The 22,087-nt window shown below is 44.0% G+C and overlaps 1 protein-coding gene across 1 annotated transcript in view; it reads right to left on the bottom strand.

Annotated features, from left to right (window-relative positions):
* Positions 1-21,744, bottom strand: part of prkcsh (protein kinase C substrate 80K-H) — a 77,942-nt gene extending 56,198 nt beyond the window's left edge. Inside the window, exons 1-6 of the mRNA XM_043694863.1 lie at positions 21,002-21,744; positions 18,245-18,361; positions 10,961-11,056; positions 8,166-8,223; positions 5,495-5,612; positions 3,215-3,344 (exon numbers count right to left, since the gene is read on the bottom strand). Coding sequence (XP_043550798.1) covers positions 3,215-3,344; positions 5,495-5,612; positions 8,166-8,223; positions 10,961-11,056; positions 18,245-18,361; positions 21,002-21,098 — 616 coding nt within the window. The 5' untranslated portion in view covers positions 21,099-21,744. The remainder of the gene's footprint in view (positions 1-3,214; positions 3,345-5,494; positions 5,613-8,165; positions 8,224-10,960; positions 11,057-18,244; positions 18,362-21,001) is intronic.
* Positions 21,745-22,087: the final 343 nt, after the last annotated feature.

The following is a 22,087-nucleotide window of genomic DNA, read 5'->3' as shown; positions in this document are numbered from 1 at the left end:
TGATGAATTTCAGAGTCAAGACAACAGCGTGAGCAGACATTTTTGCGCAAACCAATGACAAAGCCAGAAAGATTTGGGCCTGGGCTGACAATTGGCAATTAAAAGTCATATCATTCAATTGATTTGCAATACTCTTCTCCAACATCAGGAGATCAAACATTCTTGACATTCGACGTTGAATGACCTAGCTGAATTGCAATACCCTGACGTTTCCATTGAGCAGAAACGGAATTGCACCGACCATAGAAATGCTGTTGCCGGTCACGATGGCCACCCTGACATCGTAAAACCTGTCCAACTAAGACATGTAATAGAATACTCCTCATTCCTGGATGGGTGCACCTCCAACAACTCTCAAGAAGCTCAATACCTTCGAGGGCAAAGCATCCTGTTTGGTTGGCACCTCAATCACTATTTACTGTACATCCTGCACCACTGACAGGGGCAGCAGTGTGTACCATCAACAAGAGCACTGTTCTGTCAACAGTACCTCCCAAACCCACAAACAGTACAATCTAGACAGCCAAGGGTAGCACCACCTCCTGCAGGTTCAACATAAAGGCCCACACCCATATTTTGTTCTAAGGGTCACTCAGCCAGCGACATTAACTTTGATTTCTCTCCACAGACCTGCTGAGCTTTTCCAATAATTTGTTTTTGCTTCCGATTTCCAGCATCTGCAGTTCGTTCGGTTTTTACAGTATATTGCTGCAAAATCAAAATCCTGGAAGTACCTCTCAAACAGCATTATGGGCGATTCGATACTACTGCAACGACGCAAGGCAACAGCTCACCATCACAGTCAACCCAATCAGAGATGCTGGGCTAGCCAGCAACACCCGCGTCCGTGAACAAATAAAAATATCCACCCAAGAATGAATATGAGCGCAAAATAAAGCGCATAAAATTTTACGCATGAGTTAAACTTTATATTCCAAGATGAGGAAACATGTCTTCACTCAGTTGGTTGGAATTCTCTACTACCGGAGGCTGAGGAGGCCAGGTCACTGAAAGTACTCAAGAAGGACATCGAGAAGTTTTTAAGGTTTACAAGACATCAAAAAGGGTGAGAGAGAAAACAGGAATTTGATTTTGAAATAGAGAATCAGCCATGATCATACTGAACAGCAGAGGAGGCTTAAAGGACAGAATGGCCTACTGTGGCTCCTCATTTGTACGAATTCAATCACATGAAAACATCTAGGCTGCATTCTTTAACGATGTTATAAGCCAGACCAGAAAATATATTGAATTGGTCTACCCTACTCTACCCTACCTCTTTCTTATTTTAAAGGTAAATGTGAAGTGCTGTGTTCCAGATGCAATTCAATTGGTCAAACTACCCAATGTTAGGCAAAACACAATTTATTCAAACACTAACATTGAAATACAACGAGAGAGAGAGAGAGGAGCTTGGAATAGCTTAACTCTATTAGAAAACTTAACAGCAACTGTACCAATATAATAACATCCCATAAACATTCCCTCGGCAAAGGACAAATTCACAAAACAGAACTGTCTCACATGCAACTCCAGTAGCCCAGGAGGGAAAAGATCGAGAGAAGACTCTCAGAGTGTAGCAGCCAGGAGAGATTCACTGCCTTTCATTCCTGCTGAGACCCCAGCAACAATTGCTGCTGAAATATCTGAAAGTCCTGGTCCTGTAAGAATTCAACCCCACCAACTCAGGCTGCTTCTACTGTTCCAACCTTCCTTTTTTTTTTAAATCCCAAGGCCTCTCTATCTTTACTAGAGTGGTTCTGGTAGACTGCTCAGTACCTCTGCCTCAAAATCTCTCTGAGAAAAAAATAAACAGGACAAAATAACCTCTTAAAGCCACAGTATCATCACACTGCCTTTAATTATTGAGATTTGTACAAAGGTAAGCTGAGAGATTTTGAGGATCAGCAGTTTCCTGGACAAAGGGGCGCAGAGGAAATTCGATCCCGGAGGCTTATATGGAAGAATGAGCAAACCACGGAGAAGTGAAAGAAACTTGGTTGGATCAAATTATTCTTGGGTACAATTATAATAAACCTTATGATGATTACAAGTGACATGGAACAGAAAATTAATAGCTACCAGAAATGCTGGTTTAGAAAGTGTGCACCATTCTCAAAAATAGCAGCACTATCTCCCAAAGATATGCTTCCAAAAGAATGCAGAGATTGGAAGATAGGTGCACGAGACAAGCAAGAGAAGAGAGTGCGCTCAGTGGAGCACATCTGTCTGCAATACTCAATGTGATTACAATTCCCCGGGTCTGTTCAAGGCCGCTCCCTGCCTGGTTTATGCTGTGTGATCACAAGCCGAACAATTATATCTTTTTACCAAGAGCTTCCCATCTCGCTGAGGAAGCTTCAGGCCAATCCACATCCAACAGCCTGTTCTGAAAACTCTGCTCTCATTTTGAAAGCTACGACAAATGCCACCACAGCAGATGATACACTCCAGAGAATTTGAAGGAAAAAAAAAGTAAATTCGGCTTATCTCCCACGTTTAACAGATCCCTTAAAAAAATTACAAGTTCCAGATCTGCACCTTCACCCAAACTGTCCGCACTTTAGTTGTACAGCGGGTTTGGTTGAGACTTGTCAATTAGCTGTTAAGACAGACTGTTTACGGTCAAACAGATGAAAAAATTGTTGAAAATATTACCTCATTCCACTGACAACAGAGGCAATTAATCGAGTTTTTGATGTGTACACATAAAACTGTGGAGTCATACCTCACAAAGGGAGGAAACAAAATTGGGAAGCAAAGAAGGGAATATATGTTTGATCAATCACACCTTCCAGTTCTAAATGATGCACCCAACACATAATCCAAAAATCACTGACTACTACAGAACAGTACAGCACAGGAATGGGCCCTTTGGCCCACCATGTTGTGCCAAACATTATGCCAAATGAAACTAATCCCTTCAGCCTGCACTTGGCCCATATCCCTCCACTCCTTGCTTACTCATGTGCTTATCTAAGAGTCTCTCAAACACCCCTATCGTATCTGTCCACACCACCACCCCTGGCAAAGCATTCCAAAGCCTACCAATTCGAAAAACACTTGCCCCTCACATCTCCTTTGAACTTGCGCCCTCTCACTTTAAATGCACACCCCCTAGTTTTAGGCATTTAATCTACCACTTAGAAAGTTTTCTTCATTGCATTTGTGAGAGAAAGACAATAGAAACTAAATAAAAACAGGATGAAATTACCTTCCCATGCTTTCTTATGAACTTCTTTGGCCTCCTCCTCAGGTTTCTCTGCTGCTTCCTTTATTGCCTTCAGTGATTCAACCTGCACTTCCCAGGTTCCCTTCTTCTTCTGTAGCTCGGTGAGCATTTGCTGTCAAAAAAAAAAACACAGGTGATAAAGCATGTTTTTTAAATTTCACTCAAGTTGAAGTGCTGCCACTGTTCACCAGCGGAACAGTTATGCACTTTTGGCAGCTTCAGCTGGATACAGGCTTTTTCTTTTAGTTTGTACACAAGATGAGACTGTCACTGGCTGGGGCAGCATTTATTGACTTGGGGGCAATTAAGAGTGAATCACACGTTGCTCTGAGTCTGGAGTAGGCCATAAGGAAGACAGATTTCAGACATTCTTAAGCTAGATGGGTTTTTAACAGTAACCAATAGCAGTTACATGAGACTATTACTTTTTACTCCAAACTTTGTTCTTTTAATCACTGAATTCCAATGCAACCACCTGCCACGTTGGGACTTGAACCTTTGTTGTCAGAATATTAGCTTGTGACTCTGCATCACTCGCCCAGTGACATTACCACTATTCCAACACCAGTACTAAATGCTCCTTTGACTTTCTGCTCTTTTTTTTTTAAAAATCACATCCCTTATACATTTCATGACAAGCCTAAAGGAAAAAGCAAACCTGTTCCCACATCACCGTGCGAAGAGACGTAGGGACCTCTGCAAACTTTCTTCAAAAAGGAGGTTTTAAGGAAACATGGGGAACTTGGGATATCCAAAAACGGTCAAACACGTGAAGCAAATGCAAGTTTTTTTTTTAAAGAAGTGCTACGTCAAATCAGGATCATGGAGCTCTCCCTTGTTTCCACATATCTCCCAACACTTATCTCGTATACCACACAGTCTGAAGTTCACTATTGAGACCTAACTGTGGCAGTTGAAGAGAAGCAGTGGACAAGAAAACGTCATTTGGCCCACAAAAGCTTAAGCTTTATGAATAAAAATCAATAATTATTCTAACTTCTTTTAAATCATGGGATGTGGACTACGTTGATGAGACCAGCATTTGCTTCCCATCCCCACCTGCCCTTGAACTGAGTAGCTAGGTCACAGGGGTCATTTAAGAGTTAACTGCTGTGGGTCAGGGTCCACACAGAGACCAGACTGGGTAAGGATGGCAGATTGCTTGAACCAGATAGGTTTTTTTACAACAAGTGATGATAGTTTCACAATCACCATTACAGACAGTAACTTTATATTCCATATTCTGAGTTGTTAATAAAGTTTAAATTCCACTATTGAAACCCCTTCCCCTAGTCTGGACGTCTGGATCACTAGCTCAGCAATATTAGCATTACTCGATCAGTGCACCACTGATCCAGAATCTGGTTTCCAGCATCTGCAGTCATTGTTTTTACCTCGTTAATATTAGCATTACGCCATTACTTTCCTTTTGTTTTCATCTTAATGTAATTAAATTAGTCACTTCCAAAGCTGGGAAAAAAAAGTATCTCAAGAGTGAATCATCATTCTTAGAATCCCTTCAGTGTGGAGGCAAACCATTTGGGCCATCAGGTCCACACCAACCTACGAAGGGCATCCAACCCAGAACTACCTGCTATCCTATCCCTGTAACTCTGCATTTCCCATGGCTAATCCACCTAATCTGCACATCCCTGGACACTATGGGCAACTTAGCATGGCCAAGTCACCTGCACACCTTTGGACTGTGGGAAGAAACCGGAGCCAAGATTAGAGTGGTGCTGGAAAAGCACAGCATGTCAGGCAGCATTCGAGGAGCAGGAAAATCGACGTTTCTGGCAGGAGCCCTTCATCAGGAATGAGGCTGGGAGCTGGAGCACCTGGAGGAAACTCACCCTGACACAGGGAGAATGTGCACTCCACACAGACTGTCACCCAAGGTTGGAGTCAAACCTGGGTCCCTAGCACTGTGATGCAGCAATGCTAACCACTGAGCCACGATGGAAGGTAAGGTGGGGGTGAGGAGGAATAAAGCCACACGTCTCAAGACTTGTAACAGATCATGCCTGCTTCCAGTGAATTAAAACATAAGTGCTTGTGATCAACATTAACTCAAATATACAAAGAGACTGGGCAAACACAGGGGCTAGTTTTAAAAAAAAACCAAATTGTCTGAAACTGGACAAATATACTGTGCTCTTGGCAGGTTGTTTAACCTGGAACACCACTCTTCAAATAGCACTGAAACATCTAGGTCTTAAGAGATCATTGATAAAGAGCACTAATGCAGAGTAAGGGACAAACCTGTTTCTCTTCCCGATTTCTCTTTGCTTCTTCAATGAGCTGCTGCTTCAGTCGGAATCCTTCCCTGGCCACTTCAGCCATTCTCTGCAAGGTTTCCTTCTCTTTGCGGCCTTGTTCCCTGTTTGATTAGTAAAGAATGCACAGCTCATGGGACGTGGAGGACAACAGTTTGACTGCATTGATTATAGTTCTCAGAGACGGAAGGAGACCACAGGTAAGCTATCAGCTCTGAAAGGCAGCGGTCACCAACTTGCCATTATCAGAAACGGAAAGCTGCCCACTTCTGTAAAGGTTTGAACAGAGTTCCTATCAGGTCCTACAATTTAATTTTCTTTAAAAAATTAAATCAGTCCTTCACGGGACACAGCCTTCACCAGGGAGACCATCGTTGACTATTCCATCCCCAATATCCATCAAAACGTGATGACGAACTGCTGTTGAGGTTTGCTGGGCCGTTGCAGAGGGGAGTTCAGAGCCAACCATTTTGCTGTGGGTCTAGTTTCATTTACAGACCTGGCAAAGACGGCATGTCCTTTCCTGGGAGGTCATTGGTGAATCCGGCAAGGTCTTTTTCTTTTAAAACAAGCCAATAGTTTTGTGGCCACCACTACTTATACTAGATCTTTTATTTTTTTGGCTCATGAGAAGGGAGTGTCTTCCTGGATTTACTTAAATTAACCAAATTCCATTCAGAAACTGTCACGATTCACCTCTCCAATTATCGAACAGGCCTCTACCTTAGTAGCTCAGTGACTTAACAATTGGGTCACTGTACTCAATGCAACATATCAACTTCCAGTTTCTGCCAGTGCCCCTAACAGCTCCACACATTCAGTAATTCGTTTACTCAGTTATTCAGATGAGAGATGCCCTTAAAACCAACCCCAATGCTCCCCAGCACAGAGTTTGCTCTTTGCGACCAAGAGAATGGAAGTGATGTTATAATTAACTGTCATGTCAGTCAGCAAGGATGGAGGGAAGAAACCAACCAGCCAGGTTTCTTTTCAGTCTGTCCTTAACACAGGGCAGAACTGGACACAGCCTTAATATTTAGCCATTGGTAAGCTGACCGAAACTCATCAAGAGCCAGGTGACAAACATGTGAACAGGGGAGGACTTCCCATTCAGGGTATTGACCTCCTGCAGAAAGCATCTTGATGAATAACCTTAGTCAGATGTTACAGAAATGATGGAGACTTTGGAAAACTAGCTGACAAACGGAAGGGCCACAGGAGGAGAACAAAAACAAGAAGAGTGCTGCTGGAGATAAACCATCCTATACATCAATGAACCTTATTTGGATTTTGCTTATAAAAATCTAACTTTTGGACATCCAGGGAGACTCACTTGGTCACAACACTAGGGGGGTGAACAGCCAGTTTGAACTCAAAGACTATTTCACAACCCTGAGGCTAATCCAGGGACACATACACACACACACACACAGGTGGGGCTCCTTTGCGGTTTTTTAAAAAAAAAAAGTCCCTTCTCTTTCCCCCCCAAGTTCATTTCAGCACAGGAACAGGTCCTTCGGCCCAGCAAGCCTGCGGTGATTCAAATTCTTATTTGGACCTGTTACGTATCGCTTATAAGCAGTTTCTATCCCTCTATTCACCTCCTGTTCATGTGTCTGTTAAGATACTCTTTAAACTTTGCTAACTTGCCTGCTTCCACCTGACAGTGCACTCCAGGCACCCACCACCCTCTGGGTGAAAACGTTTCCCACACTTCTCCCTTCAAACTTTCCCCCTCTCACCTTGAACCTGTGCCGTCTTGTAGTTGACCTTCCAGCCTTGGGAAAAAGGCCTCTGACAATCCATATCTATACCTCTCATAATTGTAGACCTCTATCAGGTCGTCTCTCAGCATCCATGTTTCCCATGCAAACAACCCCAGTTTATTCAACCACTCCTCATAACTAAAACCCTCCAGACCAGGTAACACCGTGGTAAACTTTCTCTGCACCATCTCCAACTGGACGCAATAGTCCCAACACGGATGGATGTGTTAAAGCTTCTAGCTCCTTTAATAACACATTCATTTTGACTGAAACAAAGAACACATAAAAAAAGGTTACAGGGCAAACTCTACAGCACCTGACAAAATGATCCCCAAGTTTAAAGAACAAAACACTTTCATCTGTGGCATTTCAGGGCATTCAAGAGGGCATCATCTGAACAGAAACAATGTACAGGATTGGGAAAGAAGGTAAGAGTGGTGATGCTCATTCAGAGAGCTGGGGCTTACACAATGGGCTGAATGGCCTCCTTCTGTGCCGTTACAATTCTCCGATGAATCATTTGCACAGAATTTGGAAGAGTTGCAAATGATATCCTTGTGATAACAGACACAGCAACGGCAAGAATGTTGCAGTTGATAGGAAGGACAACTGGTAGTTTGGGAGGGGAATAAGAATTAGTCAGTAATTTATAGAGGTATGAATCTGAATCATCAGCAAGGGACCTCACCTTGACAAGGATCCAACTGGTACAGCTCATTGATTTGAAAATGTATATTGGCTGTTACAACCCCTCTCTGCTGTTGGGGTATATGTCCAGCCCAGTGCCTAAAATTGAGCCCTTTGTTCAAATAAATGTTGCATTCGTGCAATATCTGAAATTCTCTCTTCTGCTTTTGACAGCAACAGCAGATGAACACAGGTTATACTCACTTGCAGGTATTTTCACACGAAGCACCACTGTTGTATTCATCTGTTGTATCACAGCAATCTACGAAAAGGTGACAATGAAGAAATGATGCACTTATACAATGAGTGTAATGCTCTAAGCAAGGCAATGACCAGGACAGCTCGGCAACCTTGGATATTTAAACCAAGTCTGTCAATTTTACTGGCAAAGGTGCAAACAGGTTGGACTTTTTGAAGTAAAGCAATTAAAGCTCTAATTGTGACAAGGACCTTCCATACAGTAAGGTTCAGGATAATCTAAAAGGTGTGAATGTGAAGCTTGTGTGGGTGAATGTGATGTGTGCGACACTGTCTGTGTTTTTGGGGGGGAGGGGGGGGGGAAAAAAAAAAAAAAGAGGTCAGCTCTCAACTGGCTACAACTGAACTACACAGACCACCAGAAGCAATCCTTCAGGGGAAAAATACAAACGTGTGCAGGGTTAAAACTCTCCCTTGATGGTAGCATTCTGTCATTGCTTACGGCCCAAATAGAGATAGATATTACATCCTGTAATGGGGATGAGGAAGCAGCACTGAGAGGATATTACCAGAGAACTCAAAAAGCGAACACTGGCAAACAATGGTTTTTAAAAGGGAAGGAGTCATAAACCTACGAGTGTGATTGCAACCTGATTTGGCATATGGTGCAAGTCTGATCTGAACAAGGAGAAGCCTATACAACATTAGTGAGTTACTTTGCTCAACATTACAAGCGGGCGCCCTGCTGCTCCGCTCAGCTTCACCAATGACCTGTAGTCAGCTGAAAGCTCAGTTTAGTACCACATGCACTTCATCAGAACGATTCACAGGTTGACAGATCCCCTCACGTGGTGCAAAATGCGAACCATCAATTTAATCATTGCAGCAACTAACCAGTACAATTGCCACTGCACAGCACAGTAGGCCATCTTTATGTTGTCCGCATGGTTAAAATTCGGAGCTGCAAATTGATATCCTCCACACAGGATGGGAAATTTGCATTCTGCACACCCTCCTCCCTTTTAAAAAAAATCATTTGAGTTGGATAGATGAAGGATTACTCAGGTGGCAGTAGTGAACAGCCATTGGGAGTATGTTTGCTTTCACCCCAACATCTGGCTCAACAGAGATGGGCTAACTCTGCTCTGTGCAGCTAAAAAAACCCAAGGTCTACTTGTCTGTGTTGCTCAGCACTACACCAGCTAGGATATCACCCCACTAGAGACCAGTGGAATTAGAGGTTACCTGACTTGAACAACTTTATTAAAAAAAAGCCAAAAGTGCAGGGATCTTTACTGAACAATGATTACACATTATTAACTACTTTGTTGCGGGGTACGTTTGCATCAAGAATCAACACAGATTGCTGCAGAAACTCAGCAGGTATGGCAGCACCTGTGGAGCGAGAAGAAGGGTTAACGTTTCAAGTCCAACGACCCCGCATTCAGAACTTGTGAACAAAATTAATTGGACTTAGAATCATAGAGATGTCCAGCACAGAAACTGACTCTTCAGTACGACTCATCCATGCTAATCAGACATCCTAAATTAATCTAGTCTCATTTGCCAGCACTTGACCCATATCCCTCTAAACCCTTCCTATTCATATACCCATCCAGATGCCTTTTAAATGTTGTAATTGTACCAGCCTCCACCACTTCCTCTGGCAGCCCATTCCATACACGCACCACCCTCTGCTTGAAAAGTTGCCCCTTAAATCTTTCCCCTCTCACCTTATACCTACACCCTCCAGTTCTGGACTTCAATATCCTGGATAAAAGACCTTGTCTGTTCACCCTATCCATGCCCCTCATGATTTTACAAACATCTATATGGTCACCCCTCAGCCTCTGACGCTCCAGGGAAAACAGCCCAGCCCATAGATGCTGCCAGACTTGCTAAGTTTCTCTCGCATTTTCTGTCTCTATTTCAGATTTCCAGCATCCGTGATATTTTCCTTTTATTTCAAAGGATTAAAGTCCAATAAAGCCGAGAAACCCTCATGTCAAAATGTGTGAGGGCTTCTCGCCTTTATAGAGGACTACCATTTTGTTGATGGCACCTAAAAGATGAAGCTAAATTCACAAACTTTTGATTTTTGCCAGAACCTAGATGTGACTGCAATCTTCCCAGATCAGAATCACTTTCTGGAACGAGGCAGGCAGCCCGCCCCAGCAGCTGCGCCAAGTGCTACAGAATTGACAATGAGAAGAGAGAGAGAGCTTAACCCCAGTGGGGCACGTATTTTCCTCCTTTTATTCTTTGATGGGATGTGGTTATCACTGGCAAGGCAAGCACGTAACAGGTCCTGAACGGAGTGGGTTGCTTATCCATTCCAGAGGGCATTTAAGGGTCAACCACATTGCTGCATGACTGGAGTCACAGGTAGGCAAGGCCAGGTCAGGATGGTAGATCTCTATACCTAAAGGACATTAGTGAACCAGATGGGTTTTTAACAAACAATACCAAAACGACAGTTTCATGGTCACTTTTACTGATTTGATCTTCAGATGTTGTCAGTTGAATTTAAATTCCACCCAACTGCGGCTATGAACCCAAGCCCACACAGGGTTACTCGGGATTACAAGTCCCTGTGCCTTTAAGAATTCACCATCACCTCCCACCTTGTGATCAACAGGCAAATAAACAGTGTGTTACCTTACAGCTGCTCCAAAACTCAACTGCGAACAATTAAACGCTGCAAGGCGAAATAACTTCCCACTCGTAAAGAGACTAGCCACTTCGAAAGAGATCTGGTCTCTGTTGACCATACTGAACCACCCTTGGAGAAGAGTGCTTACCACAAATGCCGTCGTTCACACGAGAGGATGGAATGTAACGAGGTCTGTGGCCAGCATTAGTGCAGTGGAAGCTACCATTCGGACAAGCAGATGTTCCTGGCAAAAGAAAAACTGAGTCAGTCAGCGCCATTACTTTCCCTTATACAACCTAGCAAACCGACACAGAGCAAGAGCTGTCCATACAGGTAGTGAGAGCATGGACAAACAGATGCCTTTTGTTTCTGGAAGGCAAATTCATGGATTTCAAAAGTGTGTTGAAAGGGAGAGTGGATAATAAAGCAGGGCACAGTCAGGATGTAATGATATAGGGCAGGAGTTTGGTGTAGATAGAAAGAACTGCATTAATATTGCGGCCGACAAAGTCAGGACCTCCCAAAGCACTTTACAGCCAATTCAAAGTGCAGCTACATGTATAATGCAGGAAATACAATAGCTAAATAGACAAGGTCTTTTTCCCATGGTAGGGGGAGTCCAAAACTAGAAGGCATAGTTTTAAGGTGAGAGGGGGGAAAGATTGAAAAGGGTCCGAAGGGGCAACTTTTTCACAAGGATGATGTGTGTATGGATTGAGCTGCTCTAAGAAGTGGTGGAGGCTGGCACAATTACAACATTCAAAAGGCATCTGTGAATAGGAAGGATTGGGGAAGTGGGATAGGGGCCAAACGCTGCAAATGGGACTAGATTAATTTAAGATTTCTCGTCAGCATGGGCGAGTTGGGCTGTTATGTCTCGGTTACGGCTCGATCTGTAGGTTAGATGGAGTGGCCATGCTAAATTGGCTAGATTACCTGCTTCCATGCTGGAGGGATTCTATCTAACACACTTGCTCCTCATCAAATAGCACCCTGGGAACATTTACATCTGCCGGAGGGGCTGCAGCTTACACCCAATAAACCATCTTCTGGGAATACCCCAACAATGGAAGCCATTTACAAAAAGGCTCGCATACAGGCAAACCAAAGGTATGTGGACAAAATGGCCGAGAGAGGAGAAAGCACTCCTCTAGGAGACTGGAAGGGCAACATTAAAGGTTAGCTTGGCAATGAAAGGCAAGAACAGAAGTTCCAGGAATGACATAGAAAAATAAGAGAATGCAGGTTCTGAGAAAGCGAGACCTGTGAAAGCAAAAGCTGAAATGTGTACAGAAGGTTGGCAGAGGGAACTATATTGATAGGTTGCAAGCATTTACAATTTTCGAACAACATATGTACTTCATAAGTTATATAAATATTATTTGTCAGGATGTGCAATATGTTTAGGAAGAAAACAGGAATCAGTGGTACTTTTCCCATAGGGTTCGCACATGATCCTTGGAACTATTCAGAAAACTGGCTTATCCTTGGGGTTGCAAAATCAACATGTGAAGCAGTGAAGGAACAATGTGGCAAACCACAGACTGATGCTAACGCAAATGGAAACAAAAAGGATTATGAATGACAGTGTGCAAACCTTCTCTATTAGCCGGTCTCTAGGACACTGCGATGTGAAGAGGTATAAGAACGCTCCTCCCCCTTCACATGCACCGAGCCACTTACAAATCTGAGAAGGTTCACTCAAATGGTGACAACATACGAACGAAGATTGCACAGCTCCAGGTCTCTATTCCCCACACTTAGCGAGAATTAGGGACACACTCGTTGAAACAAAATTTGCAAAGATCTCAATAGGATAGACACTGGGACCATGACTCCACTTCCAGGGGAGACTCAAGGCTCCAGAAAAGATCAGATTAGTCATTTAGGACTGAGAGGAAACAGAAATTTCTTCATTCAAAGGGCTGCAAACCTTGGAGTTCCCTAACCCAGAGAGCTGTCGATTCTCAATATCCGATAAAAGGACTGAGGGACTTTTCTTGGATAATGAAAGAAATCACAGAACAAAGCAGAAGGAGTCAGCGAGGTAGATGGACCACGATTGTATTGAATGGGTGAGAAGACTCCAGGGACTGAGTGGTCTATTCTTATTTCTTTTGCTCTTAAACTTAATTTGCCTCAGTCAGGAGCAATCAGTATACCAGTCCAGTCCTGCAATTCCTCCCCAATAAAAATAGTTGAATATCAGTTTCACCCATCTGAGGAGCTCCGTAACATCAGCACACTTCAACTCAACACCAGAAAGAGGAGTTCACAGCACTCTATAAAAAAGGTTTGCCTTCAGTAAAAGACTCGATGAATTGCAATTCATGATTAAACAAGTCTGTGCAGTTACTTTTCCTCTGGCAGAGCCACTTATTCACACATACATGGAAAATTCCTATGGCCTTATTTTCAACAGGTTAATTACTACATTAAAATAGCACGGTGGCACAGTGGTTAGCACTGCTGCCTCAGCGCCAGAGACCCGGGTTCAATTCCCGCCTCAGGCAACTGACTGTCTGGAGTTTGCACGTTTTCCCAGTGTCTGCGTGGGTTTCCTCCGGGTGCTCCGGTTTCCTCCCACAGTCCAAAGATGTGCAGGTCAGGTGGATTGGCCGTGCTAAATTGCCCGTAGTGTTAAGTGCAGGGGTAAATGTAGGGGAATGGGTCTGGGTGGGTTGCGCTTCGGCGGGTCGGTGCGGACTTGTTGGGCCGAAGGGCCTGTTTCCACACTGTAAAGTAATCTAAAATCTAATCTAATATCATGAGTAACACCACTTCATTAACCTAGATGCTAAGACAAAAAAAAAATTTAACCTCTCAACCGGCAAAGTAGAAAAATTAAAAATGAAACAAAGTGCTGGACAAACTGAGCAGGTGTTAAATGGCAGCACCTGTGGAAAAAGAAATGGAGTTAATGCTTCAAAATATGGTTCCTTGTCGTACAAAGCATGAACTCTTGTTTTTCTCTCCACAATTGCTGCCAGACCCAAACTCCAATACTTTGTACATCAAATTGCCAGCATCCATAGTCCTCTGCTTTCATTCAGTAGAAAAACGTACAGAATTTTCAACTTTGTCTCACTCAAGAAAGAAACAAATACCCATCAGAAAGCACAACATTGCAGGTGCTGAAAATGCAACAGAAGCGGAGGCTATGCTTCTGGAAACGGGTCAGTTCAGGCTGTAGCTTAGATTAGTAAAATTTAGGGTTAACGTTTCAGGTTAACAACTTGCATCAGTAATTCCAGGGTTGTTCCTCCACAGGCACTACTTACTGCTAACACTTATAGAGGCAGAATGTCATACAGCATGAAACAGATGCTTCGATCCAAGCAGTCTGCGTAAAAACATTGCCTCTCAACATAGAACACAGAACATAGAAGAATACAGCGCAGTACAGGCCCTTCGGCCCTCGATGTTGCGCCGATCCAAGCCCACCTAACCTACACTAGCCCACTATCCTCCATATGCCTATCCAATGCCCGCTTAAATGCCCATAATGAGGGAGAGTCCACCACTGCTACTGGCAGGGCATTCCATGAACTCACGACACGCTGAGTAAAGAACCTACCCCTAACATCTGTCCTATACCAACTCCCCCTTAATTTAAAGCTATGCCCCCTCATAATAGCTGACTCCATACGTGGAAAAAGATCATCTGAAGCTTCCCTCACACCCACCTCAGTCCTGAACATTATACCCAAAAAGTTGACTTCTCCATCTCCTGATGCTGCCTGACATGCTGTGGTCTTGCAGCCTCCTGCTTGTCTACCTTGGATTCCAGCATCAGCAGTTTTTTGACTTTAATTCTTTAGATGGCAAGACTGTTCTATGAAGTGAGATTGGGCAAACTGGACCGTATTCTCTATTGTTTCAAAGAATGAAATATGATCTCAGAAACTTACAAAATATTTCAAGGGGTAAATATCACAGATACAGGCTCCTGATTGGGAAGTCTAGAACTGGGGTACACAATTTAAAAATAATGTAATGGCTACTTTAGTTCTAAGTGCAATATTCCAAAACCAAAAAGAATTCCCTTCTCTATTCCACATCGGTTTTGACTTAGCTGCGGCTTCAATTTCCAGTTTTAAGACTTTGATAGCCTCATCTTCATTTGTCATATAACTGAGCTTTCAGCTTCATACAAACCTTTCCCAAGTTATGGGTGTTACTCCACGCTCCCACAAGAAATTTTAGAAGCTTCTATCTGAAAGCCTAAAGCATTATGCAGAAGGGATGCCCCAATGGTATTATTACTAGACTATTGATCCAGAGACCCATGTATTGCTCTGGGGAGCCACATTTGAATCCTGCCTGAGCAGATGGTGGAATCTGAATTCAAAAATCTTGAATCAATAGCATAATGATGATCATGAAATTACTGTTGTTTGTCAAATAAATCTGTCTGTCCACCAATGTTCATTTGAGAAGAAAATTGCCACCTGTCTGGCCTATATGTGACTCCAGACTCAGAGCAATGTAATCGACTCTTAACTGCCATATAGGCATTATATGCTGGCCTAGTCAGCAATACCCAAATCTCGTGAATGAACAAAAAACTACAGATTACCTTTCCCACTTGTAAATTTTCCTTACATAAACATAACCTCATTATTCTAGAGTCTTTCTCCAATTGTGTTTTAAAAGAAATCACCATAGCTTCAGAAATCCTTACAGATAAATCAGCAAAACACTTTAGATACACACATCAAATCCACTTACCACTAGTTCAAATTCAAAATCTAAAACAAATTGTATCAAAATATGCATCAGATACAATACTTGCCATGATAGATAGCAACGTGCCAACTCCACAAGCACCAGGTAACAGTCGTCTCAAACAACAATCTAATCATCTTCCTCTCCTGCTAGCTTCATTTCTTCCTTATCCCAGCCCAGGACTGCCAGCATCGCTTGACACCCTGTTCCCTCCAATTAGCTGGCTCTATCCAGCCTCAACTTCCTTGCCCCCAAACCTGCTCCGGCCTCACCAGCTTTGCTTCCTTCTCACTTTATTGGCCGAACTGGTAACATCCTCAAAATACATCCTATGACATAGCAACCAGAACTGCACATAGTACTTCAATTGTGGCCTAACCAATGTTGTACAATTCCATTGTGACCTGCTTGCTGTTGTATTCAATGCTTTGATTAACAAAGGCAAGTATCACAAATACATTCTTATCACCTTCTCCATCTCTCCCGCTGCCTATGAACTGGACCACCAAGGTCCCGCCGATCCACTGTAATTCCGAGAGTTCTACATTTAATGTGTACTCCCTTGCCTTGTTGATCCTTGCAAAATATCACCTCACTTTTCAGGCTGAAGTTCCATGTGCCACGGTTCAGCCCATCTGACCAGCTCTTTTATATCACAGATAAGGCTTACCTTTTGGCTATGTATCAGATAGTTTTGTGAGATCTGCAAACCTTCCGATCATACCTCTGCCCCACTTCTTGGGTACAGAACATACCTCTAATGTTCCATTGTTGTTGAGTAGATGCCAATGTTGTAGCTATACTGGAAGAACTTGGATAGAAGCATGGCAGGTTTTGGAGCAAGTTTTCAGTATTATTGCTAGATGTTATTGAGGGTCTAAAACGTGAATACAGGCTGAGGTAACTAGTTGTCAGGAACAACCACTTAACAGATGCTCTTAATAACTTAAGCGATAATAAAATGGCTTCTCAATGCAAATAACATGAAAAAATGGCTTCTAGGCTGCAAATTGATAATTCTGCTAAAGCTGCATAAAATGGTTTTTAAGTTACTAACTGCTAATTCTGGTATAGTTGCATAAGTGACTAACCACGGTCTGCTTCAATAGAGATTAAGCGGACGATGTACCCTTTAAAGCATAGAAATAACTCAACTGGCGAACACATTACTGGCCATCCTAACTGATCTTCCGATGGAGGTGCAATGGCTTGGTTAGTGAGAGAAGGGTGGCCAGAGTGTTGGAAAAATAAAGTTAATTCCCAGAAAGATCATTGGACTGAGTAACTGTCAAATAAAGTAGTATTGTGTATTGATTGGTAATTGTTTGAACGTGCTGGAAAAGCGCAGCAGGTCAGGCAGCATCCAGGGAACAGGAGAATCGACGTTTCGGGCATAAGCCCTTCTTCAGGAATGGGGAAAGTTTGTCCAGCAGGCTAAGATAAAAGGTAGGGAGGAGGGACTTCGGAGAGGGGCGTCGGAAATGTGATAGGTGGAAAGAGGTCAAGGTGAGGGTGATAGGTCAGACTGGGGTGGGGGCGGAGAGGTCGGGAAGAAGATCTCAGGTTAGGAAGGCGGTGCTGAATTTGATGGATTTGACTGAATTATATATAGCGTTAAGGTAGCTGACTAGCACAACAACACTTAAGCGTATATCATCCACTGCTTTTTCTTCACTCGGAATATAAGCGAAGCTAGTAAAGCCTGGCAAAGTTACAAAACAGGGCTACTTGCATGCCAAATAGAATAAGCAACAATTGATATGCAGAGATAAGCGATTCCACAACAAACAGATCTGATCCATGTTCTGCAGTCCTGTTTGCTGATGACTGCACAATCTTCAACGTCATTCATGACTCCTCAGACACTGATGTAGCCCATGCCCAAAATGTGGACAATGTCCAGGCTTGGGCTGACAAGAGGCAAGTAACATTCACATGATATACCCATTTATCTGCCATCTTTGGAGTTACTACTTCCCTAAAGCTCTGATCTATGGCCCCCTCTGCCTCCCGAATGATCCTAAGTTCATCCAAATTCAGCTCCAGTTCCCTAACACGGTCTTGGAGGGGCTGGAGATGGGTGCACTTCCTGCAAGTGTAATCAGCAGGGACGTCCATGGCATCCCTCACCTCAAACATGTTGCAAGAGGAACCTTGCACTGCCTTCACTGCCATCCCTCTGAAAGTAACCTTTTCTAAAAAAAAAAAAACTGGGTCTAAAGAATACAACAAGCAAAATGCAGCACTTACCTACTTACCACAACGGGTCTTATTATTTAGGTTAGAGGAGGAGGGCGGGTGGGAGACACTACCTCTGTAGTGCCTCGGGTTCTTCTCCTGCGCGCTTTTAAAGGGAAAAAAAACCTAGCCGGCTGCCCCTCTGGTCTTCGTCACTTCCCCCTGCTGCTCCCGCTCTTTCTGTAAAGAGAGAAAAAGACACTGCTGCCCGATACCGGTAAGTAATTTTAAAACAAACGGTCTTACCTTAGCTGCTGCTCGCACTCAAAGTGACCGTTCACTTTGTCCTTTTTACATCTTTCACCTCTCACCTTAAAAATATGGCCCCTGGTTTTGAACTCCCCCACCCAGGGAAAAGACCCTGGTCGAGTTCTTTCTCCCCCCTCAAAGGTGGCTGTTTGTAGAGAGATGGCCTCTGTTAATGAGGAACTGCCTTAACAGCTTCAGAATTGTCTACGCTGCTGACCTGGTTCATCCGAGCCATCCTTGCAATCACAGTAGTCATCATTCACTTCATCAAACGGAATGGTCTTGGAGCCATCCAGACATGTAAACGGCTTGGTTTCATCATAGAAGTGCCGATCTATAATAAGAAGGACAAATTACTGATTAAAAATTAGTACATAGATTCTTACATTGAATTCAACTTGTCTGAATGCTGGCAACTAGTAAGAAGTAACTAGTCTGAAAATCTAATTTTGTTTCGAGTTAGATGAACGTATGGCTCAAAGTTGAGAATTGCTTTTTGAATCATGGGACATTAACAGAAATACTTGAAAATGTGGGATGTGTAAACAATAGGATGAACCCCCGCTTGCTCTGCTGTCATGTGAAAGACATAAATAAATAAACAGACAGGATTTGTGGTAAATGGAAGAGTAGACACAAGTAAAAAAAGAGGTGTTAATAAGGGAAATGTTAACAAGGCAGTAACGGCAAGGTTAGAAAGCAGAAATCCAACAGTAAATCAACAGATAAGGCTAAGGGTTGCAAAAGAATATAAAATGAATGACTGAGCACAAATCAAAATAAGTACAATAATTACAGAATTATGGGTGCAGGCCAACATGGATGGGTATCATAGAATCCCTACCGTGTGGAAACAGACCATTCGACCCAAGTCCGCACCAACCCTCCGCAGAATAACCCACCCAGACCCATTGTCCTACCCGATTATCCTGTATTAATCCCTGATTAATGCACCTAACCACACATCCCTGAGCACTATGGACAATTTAGCACGGCCAATCCATCCTAACCTGCACATCTTTGGACTGTGGGAGGAAACCAGAGCACCCGGAGGAAATCCATGTAGACATGGGGAGAATGTGGAATCGAACCTGGGTCCCTAATGCTGTGAGGTAGCATTGCTAACCACTGAGCCACCGTTTTGCCCTATCAGAATACTGAAGGATACAGGACATTTAAGATGGATAGGAAACAAGGTAAAGGTAAATAATTATGCCGGTAGCACAAGAGATCGGAATGATCTAACTTCATGATATCAGGGTGTAGAAATGGTTTGAGTAGAGATGAGAAATATTAAAAGTCACTGAACATTAAAACAGTCAAGAGGTAACTATCAAAACACACAGACTCCTTCGGGATGATGATAGAGTGCATATGAAGAGGATGTTTCCTCTCATGATAGAGTCTTACAACTGGGGGGGGTCACTGCTTAAAAGTAAGGGTCACCCATACAAAAGAGATGAGACGTTCTCACTCCGCAGGCTTGAGTCTTTGGAAATCTCCTCCTGAAAAAGACATGGCTAAACAAACCAGTATAAATATTTCAAGTGATGCTAGCTAAACAAGGAAGTGACATAGTGGAGGAAAGATGACAAGGATCTCAAATGCTACACAAACAGGAAGTATGGAATTGTAAAATTCTAATATTATGTACTGTATTGTTGGGCTAGATCGCTTATGCTGCCAAATTTAGGAGTAATGCACAGGTCTGCTAAACAACTACATGTCTGCATTCCAATATTTTTATAGGTATTGCAGACAAGTTGCTCTGGCTAAGACTATCAGGACACTAACATATTAGGAATGTTTGAATACTTGAGGACTCTGAGTTTATACTCGATAGTAGTTTAGAAGGATATGGGGAGATCTAATTGAAACATACTCAATACTGAATGGCCTGGACAGAGTAGATGTTAGAAAGATGTTTCCATTAGTAGGAGAGACTAGGACCAGAGGGCTTAGTCTTAGAGTAAAGGGAAAACCTTTTAGAACGGAGATAAGGAGAAACTTCATCAGCCAGAGGATGGTGAACCTATGGAATTCATTGCCACAGAAAGCCAGGCAGCAGAGGTGGAGAAATCAACATTTCCAGTGTAACCGTTCTTCAGGAGCAGAGTTACACCCAAAACATCATTTTTTAAAAAAATCATACAACATCAGGTTATAGTCCAACAGGTTTAATTGGAAGCAGGTGGTTGACCTGATGAAGGAGCGGCGCTCCAAAAGCTAATGATTCCAATTAAACCTGTTGGACTATAACCTGGTGTTGTGTGATTTTTAACTTTGTACACCTCAGTCCAACACCGGCATCTCCAAATCATGACCAAAAACATTGACTTTGCCACTTCTGATGCTGCCTGGCTTGCTGTTTTTTTCCCAGCTTCCTGGTCTACCTTGGATGCCAGTACCTGCTGTATTTTTGTCTCTAAACAAGGCCCGGACATTGAGTATGTAGAAAGTGAGGTCTGCAGATGCTGGAGATCAGAGCTGAAAAATGTGTTGCTGGAAAAACGCAGCAGGTCAGGCAGCATCCAAGGAGCAGGAGAATCAATGTTTTGGGCATAAGCCCTTCTTCAGGAATCTTTCCTGAAGAAGGGCTTATGCCCGAAACGTCGATTCTCCTGTTCCTTGGATGCTGCCTGACCTGCTGCGCCTTTCCAGCAACACATTTTTCAGGTCATTGAGTATATCCAAGACTGAGATACGTTCTTGATGGTCAAGGGGATCAAGGGTTACGGGGAAGAAGTGGAAGAATAGGGTTGAGAAACTTATCAGACGTCATTGATCGGTAGAGCAGACTCAATGGGCTGAATGGCCATCTGCTCCTATCTCTGATAGACACCATTTCACATTAGACAAAGGTGCTATGTTGGTTTCTCACTAATGCAGACCCTTGGTATTATTGCATTGTTTGCATTGCATGAGTTGGTGTTGTGGAAGCAGATTGGGGGCGGAGGGGGGAGGGATTACTCACTGGACAGGGAGACCCCCTGGGGCCGCTTCACCTCCAAGGCGCCTGCGCAGTTCAGATACAGCACGAGCGCCAAGACTCCAAGCGGCGCCATCGCCATCCAATCAGCGATGGGGTCAGCGTCCCCCAATCAACGAACGAGCCTCTGCGACGACAACCAACCCACGAAGACGTTCAACGTCGACCAATCAGCAAACGAAGGCTCCGTTTACTATACGACAACCAATCGCCCCAAGGCTTCGATTCCACCAATCGGTGAGCGCGCTCACGAAAGGCTCCACCCAACCAGCGACCCCCGAATACCGTCCAATGGCCAAACGCCGCGGGAGGCAGCAACCAATCGGCGAACAGGTTGACGTCGGGCTCCGTCCAATCAGCGAAGCTGTCAACGCGTACGCGGACCAACCGTCGTTCGAGAGGCCGGCGTCGATGCGGGCGGGCTCCCCTCCCCGGATACGGACGGAACCTCACCGGTTAATGGGACAGGAGTTTGGGGGGCCGGGAGAAAAACAAAACACCGCACAAAACCAGGGAGAGGCCGGAGGCAGGTGTTGAGGGTGCGAAGGTGTCCAGCCAAAGCAGTGAAGGGAAGCGGAAACAGGCCGTTTTTTCTCCCCCCACCCCCGGCTGCCGCTCCGGCTCCTTCGCCTGACCCGGGCCCTGCGTGACGTGCGTCGCCGCCCCCTGATTGGCCAACATCCGGCGCGCACCGCGCATGTGTACCGTAGCCCCGCCCCTCCCCCCGGTGCATTCTGGGAGTCATGTTCTCTCCTCCCTCCACCACCTCAGCCACAGTTAAAAATCACACAACACCAGGTTATAGTCCAACAGGTTTAATTAGATTCTGGATCAGGGGTGCTGGAGGAGCACAGCAGTTGAGGCAGCATCCGAGGAGCTTCAAAATCGACGTTTCGGGCAAAAGCTCTTCATCAGGAATAAAGGCAGTGAGCCTGAAGGGTGGAGAGATAAGCTAGAGGAGGGTGGGGAGAAAGTAGCATACAGTATAATAGGTGAGTGGGGGAGGGGATGAAGGTGATAGGTCAGGGAGGAGAGGGTGGAGTGGATAGGTGGAAAAGGAGATAGGCAGGT

This window comes from Chiloscyllium plagiosum, chromosome 8, assembly GCF_004010195.1.
Source record: "Chiloscyllium plagiosum isolate BGI_BamShark_2017 chromosome 8, ASM401019v2, whole genome shotgun sequence".
Taxonomy (NCBI): domain Eukaryota; kingdom Metazoa; phylum Chordata; class Chondrichthyes; order Orectolobiformes; family Hemiscylliidae; genus Chiloscyllium; species Chiloscyllium plagiosum.
Note: the sequence above shows the minus strand (reverse complement) of the source record. Positions and strands in the feature narration are given on the sequence as shown.